The sequence below is a fragment of the Dipteris shenzhenensis genome, chromosome 28 (assembly GCF_047967505.1).
Source record: "Dipteris shenzhenensis isolate YYH24624 ecotype China chromosome 28, Dip_SZ_1.0, whole genome shotgun sequence".
Classification (NCBI taxonomy): Eukaryota; Viridiplantae; Streptophyta; class Polypodiopsida; order Gleicheniales; family Dipteridaceae; genus Dipteris; species Dipteris shenzhenensis.
The window spans coordinates 7,223,681-7,228,033 of record NC_141623.1 but is presented as its reverse complement, the minus strand read 5'-3'; the positions used below and the strand labels follow the sequence as shown (position 1 = coordinate 7,228,033).

At 43.2% G+C, this 4,353-nt stretch overlaps 1 protein-coding gene across 1 annotated transcript; it reads left to right on the top strand.

Annotated features, from left to right (window-relative positions):
* The first annotated feature begins 1,342 nt into the window (after positions 1-1,342).
* Positions 1,343-4,353, top strand: LOC147883119 (large ribosomal subunit protein uL29y-like). The gene is made up of 4 exons (XM_087399852.1): positions 1,343-1,473; positions 1,652-1,787; positions 3,676-3,832; positions 4,088-4,353. Exons 1-4 carry the CDS (start codon positions 1,470-1,472, stop codon positions 4,160-4,162), a joined length of 372 nt encoding a protein of 123 aa, XP_087255978.1. The 5' UTR covers positions 1,343-1,469; the 3' UTR covers positions 4,163-4,353.

Genomic DNA, 4,353 nt, shown 5'->3' with positions numbered 1-4,353 from the left:
AAACAAATGTTGTCTTGAGGGGCATTTGGGGAAACCAATCTAGGCACCAACAAATGAGGGAGTCTTGAGCAATGTGCAACCAAGGGGGGGGCTTGAAAGGCGCCCAGTTAGAAGCAACACCACCAATAGATCCGACCATCTCTTCGCAACACCAAGATGACCTTCAAATGGGGGAAGAGAGGTTGAGAACCAGAGAATTGAGAGAATTGGCAGAAAGGAGGGAGGTCGGGAGCAAAAATAAAGGGGGAGAAAGAGCAGCGCGGTGCAATAGAGAGCTTACAGCTCGTCTTTAGAAGTGATATTGAAGTTGGGGAGGCTCAAATCTGAGTTCCTTGACTTGCAAATGCATAGTAGGCCATGTTAACCCCTCTATCCCGCTAATCATCTGGATGACTCCAATACTAACCTCTATAGTCTCTAGATGGGCAAGGCCCAAATCAGATGGAGATATGTCACTATCTAAAAAATGGCATTGATCTAGAGTGATGTCATGGGAAACTATGTATGTACTATTTAACGAGGGACTGAGGGGGATGGGGCAACGAACAGGGAAGCAAGGTGACAAAGAGGAGGTGAAGTAGAGTAGAGGAGAGAGGAAGCAAAAGAGAGGAAGGGGGGGGCAAGGAGCTATTGACAAGGAAGTAAGAGACAGCGGGATCAAGGGGGGCTATCGTGAGAGGAAGGGGAAGGGTTTTTGGGTTTTGTTTTCACTCATTTACTACCCCACATCTCCCTTCTCTTCATACCTTAGTTGAATCATGCCTTTGCCTTTTTTAGCACTACCTTGTAGGGAGTGCTCTCCTTACAATTTTTTTTTAAAGTGTCCCTCCAGTTATTTTCATGTTTCGCCACTCATCCAACACCCATACTCCTCTCTCTCTCTTTCTCTCTCTCTCTCTCTCTCTTTCCTCCCCCCTTCCCAAATCAACTTGTTCCTCTTCGCCTCCCCCCCCCCCCCCCCTCTCTCTCTCTCTGTGCAAATCAACTCATGAGCAGCCTCCTCAATAAAATATCAACGCTTCATAAAAAATCGAAATGAGGAAGACGCAAACATTAACGAGACTAAACCAACAGAAGCAAGCAATCAAAGAATGTCAATCGCACTCCCTTCTTATAATTCTTCATTGCCTTGCATGATCATATTCTCACACATCACAATATGCACTCTTATATAGGTCAAATTATAAACCATACTAACATGCAAAACTAGAGGCATAGTCGTCAGGAGTATTTGTACTCGCGTGTTCTTTTGAACCCTCAATTTTTGATTTTCAATAGTAGGGGGATTCTTGATTAATTAGGGCAGCAATGGGATACTGGCTGAGCCAGTAAAACAGACCGGCGAAGCCGGTGGCCATCTTCTTCTTCTTAGTCTCAAGAGAGAGAAACCCTAATCCCTTTGGTGTATTTTTTGTGTATCAAGCTTCGCTGTTCTTCGTTGCGAATCGGCAGCTCCAATTTCCTTTCTCATGGGTACGCTCTCTCTCCTTTTCTCCCGCCTTCTTTTCTGTGTCTTCATTCCCATGACTCCAATCTTGTCTCATGCCTTCAATGTTTTCTTTCTTTGAGGTCGAAATCTCGCTTTACGTCGTTCCGTTTCCTTCCTTCATCTTCATCGCTTGACTCCTTGCGTTCGCTTTCCAAATCGCAGCTAAGATTAAAGTTCATGAGCTGCGCACTAAGAGCAAGGGCGAGCTGCAGGGCCAGCTCAAGGAGTTGAAGGCGGAGCTGGCGCTTTTGAGAGTGGCAAAGGTTACTGGTGGTGCACCTAACAAATTGTCGAAAATGTAAGCATCCCCTTTCTTTTCTCGATTGACTCCGCACATTATGCAGGATTGGGCTAGCCTCTTTACCATGATTTTCAACCAGCGCTTAAATGCGATGAGTCAACCTCGTCCACGCGAGCTTCTCCTTGCACTAGTTTCAACTAGAAGGCATATCTGGTCTTCTTGAACTGTATAGCTGATGTGGATTCGTCAGTCTGTCGATTATCTTGAAAATTAGATTTATGCGGGTCACGACTAATGGAACTAAGCTTTTGCAAGTAAAAGCAGTGACTCAGTTGTTCGGGATTAGGAGAATTCATTTATGAATTCCTTTGGTCTTACTGTTTGTTTAAAATTTTCCTTCTGTTCTCACAGCAAGTTTGAGAACATAAGCGCTCACAAGCACACAAGCACGCCCAGGTGCACGCTCTCACAGGCGTATTGTTTTCATTCATCCTGTCAGTTTTTTGCCTCTGGTAAAGTTATGGCAAGTTTCAGATTCAGGCTCCAGTTTAGTTGAACTTATAAGCCCAAGGAGGAGGAACTGCCTCTGAAGAACATTAGCGGTATGATTGAGTAAACAGCCTGCCAAGGTGTACCTAACTTCAGTGCTGTATAACAAGACTCTAAATTTGATATAAGTGGATGTAGACGAGAGGGTTCGGGTATAGCAACTTCCGGGTCTACTTACAAATGGAATTTGGGCTCCAAATCTTGTTGGATAGTTATGTGATGACAGTCCAGAGTTTGGGAATTTCAGTTTTTGGTACTGTAGAGGGTGATTTGGCTTGTCTTGTGTAGTTGTTGTTCATAGAAGCTGTGGTATGCACGGCGAAGCTGTTGGTTCTCAACCTCATGCATGGGTGACTATGAGGTTTAAATAGCACCTTTTGTCTAGGATGAGCTTGGGCATGTTCGTGTGGAGGGAACTTGCACACTCAAAACTTGTCTTGTTGTTACTTGAACTTATTTTCTTGAGGTATTTTCTTGCCTCAGTGTAGCTGTTGGGTGCATGAATGGCGTTGGACTAAGTAGCTAGTTACTATTACGTTTGTGAGCCTTCTGGGCGATCATCATGAAGCTAAGTCTGCATTTATTGTTTTGGCACTACAGTGTGGGTTGGGCAGGTTCTCAGGTTCATGTCAATATATGCCTTATCCTGGCAGGTGTCACAGAATGTAGATTTGTGAACAGGGCCTTTTTGTGAGGGTGTATCTATGCCTGTTTAATCCAGGTTGTGAATGGGAATGGTAGAAGATTTTTGTAGCTGTAGCCTTTTCTAAGGAAGAGTGTTGTGTAGGATTAAAATCCAATTTGGTTGCTTTGACCTTGAAGCTCAAACTTCAGACGTAGACACATTATTTGCACAGGCTAGAATGATGTTCTGTTTCCAGACCCCATCTTAGTAGTGTATGTTATTTCAAACGAATCATACTCTTGCAAGATTTGATAGTAATGTGCTCCTCAGCTTTGTCATTCTGAGACGAGCTGTGCTTGTTTCATTGTCTGGTGTACACACTAGGCTTTAACGGTGTGCTGAGTCTCAGTTTGTATGTAGGAGCAAAAATTCATCTTTCATTGTGAAAATTGGGTTAGCATGAAAGATAAAGCTTGCTGAGATATTGATAAGCTATGTCAGTGTTTAGTCTGAGTTTGCTCAAGTGTGTGTGGAGATGGTAAAGCTTCTAGATTGACATACTCAGTGGAATCATTCCTTTTTGTAAGGACGTTGTATGCTTGTTGGCAAATTTACACTGATTTGTGATAATCACAGCTGGCTTGTGATGGTCTACTGAGGATAGCAGAATACTGTTATTATAGTTTGTGACGAATGCTGTTAGTGCAGCCAGGCTGAGGTTAACTTTTCCTTTAATATGTCTGCCCTAATCGATGCCTTTGGTTCTTTCAGCAAAGTAGTCAGGCTGTCTATCGCCCAGGTGTTGACTGTATTATCACAGAACCAAAAGGCTGCTCTTCGTGCAGCATATAAGAAGACCAAGTATTTACCGCTAGATCTGCGCCCGAAGAAGACTCGAGCCATCAGACGACGGTTAACAAAGCATCAGGTATGGGGTTTCGTTGATTGAAAAAAATTTGTGGTGTTGTTATTTGAAACATTGCTGCTCCAAAGGTGTTGGAAAAGGAGAAGGGATGAGGAGGTTAGAACTGTCTTTGACTAGAGCTCCCACTTTCATTTCATAAAGTTCAGCCATAGTCCCAATGTATGGCCTCTGGATTTTTAGTCATTTTTAAGCCTCCAAACAGTTCACCATCTGGGTCAGCTAAAGTCCTGGGTTTACTTTCGTTACCTGTTGCTGCAGGTTAATATGAAGACTGAGAAGCAGAAAAAGAAGGAGATGTACTTTCCTCGAAGAAAGTACGCACTGAAAGCTTGAGTGGATGTACTTTTATGATTGCATTCCACGTTCATATTTCAATGTTTCTTTGGTCTTTGAAAGGCAGCTAGCTGTCATTATGCTGCCAAGTTTTGAGAAAATGGTTGAGAAGCCTTTATGGGAATGAAGTTTGAACCAATAGTTACCTCCTGTTTGGCAGCTGCCTCTTCTAAATTTTCTTTTATTATTCA

Bases quoted from the DNA above. Each gene is read 5' to 3' on its own strand.
- LOC147883119 (XM_087399852.1), top strand. The intron at 1,788-3,675 runs GTAAGCATCCCC...TGGTTCTTTCAG, and splicing joins CCTAACAAATTGTCGAAAAT to CAAAGTAGTCAGGCTGTCTA. The intron at 3,833-4,087 runs GTATGGGGTTTC...CTGTTGCTGCAG, and splicing joins GACGGTTAACAAAGCATCAG to GTTAATATGAAGACTGAGAA.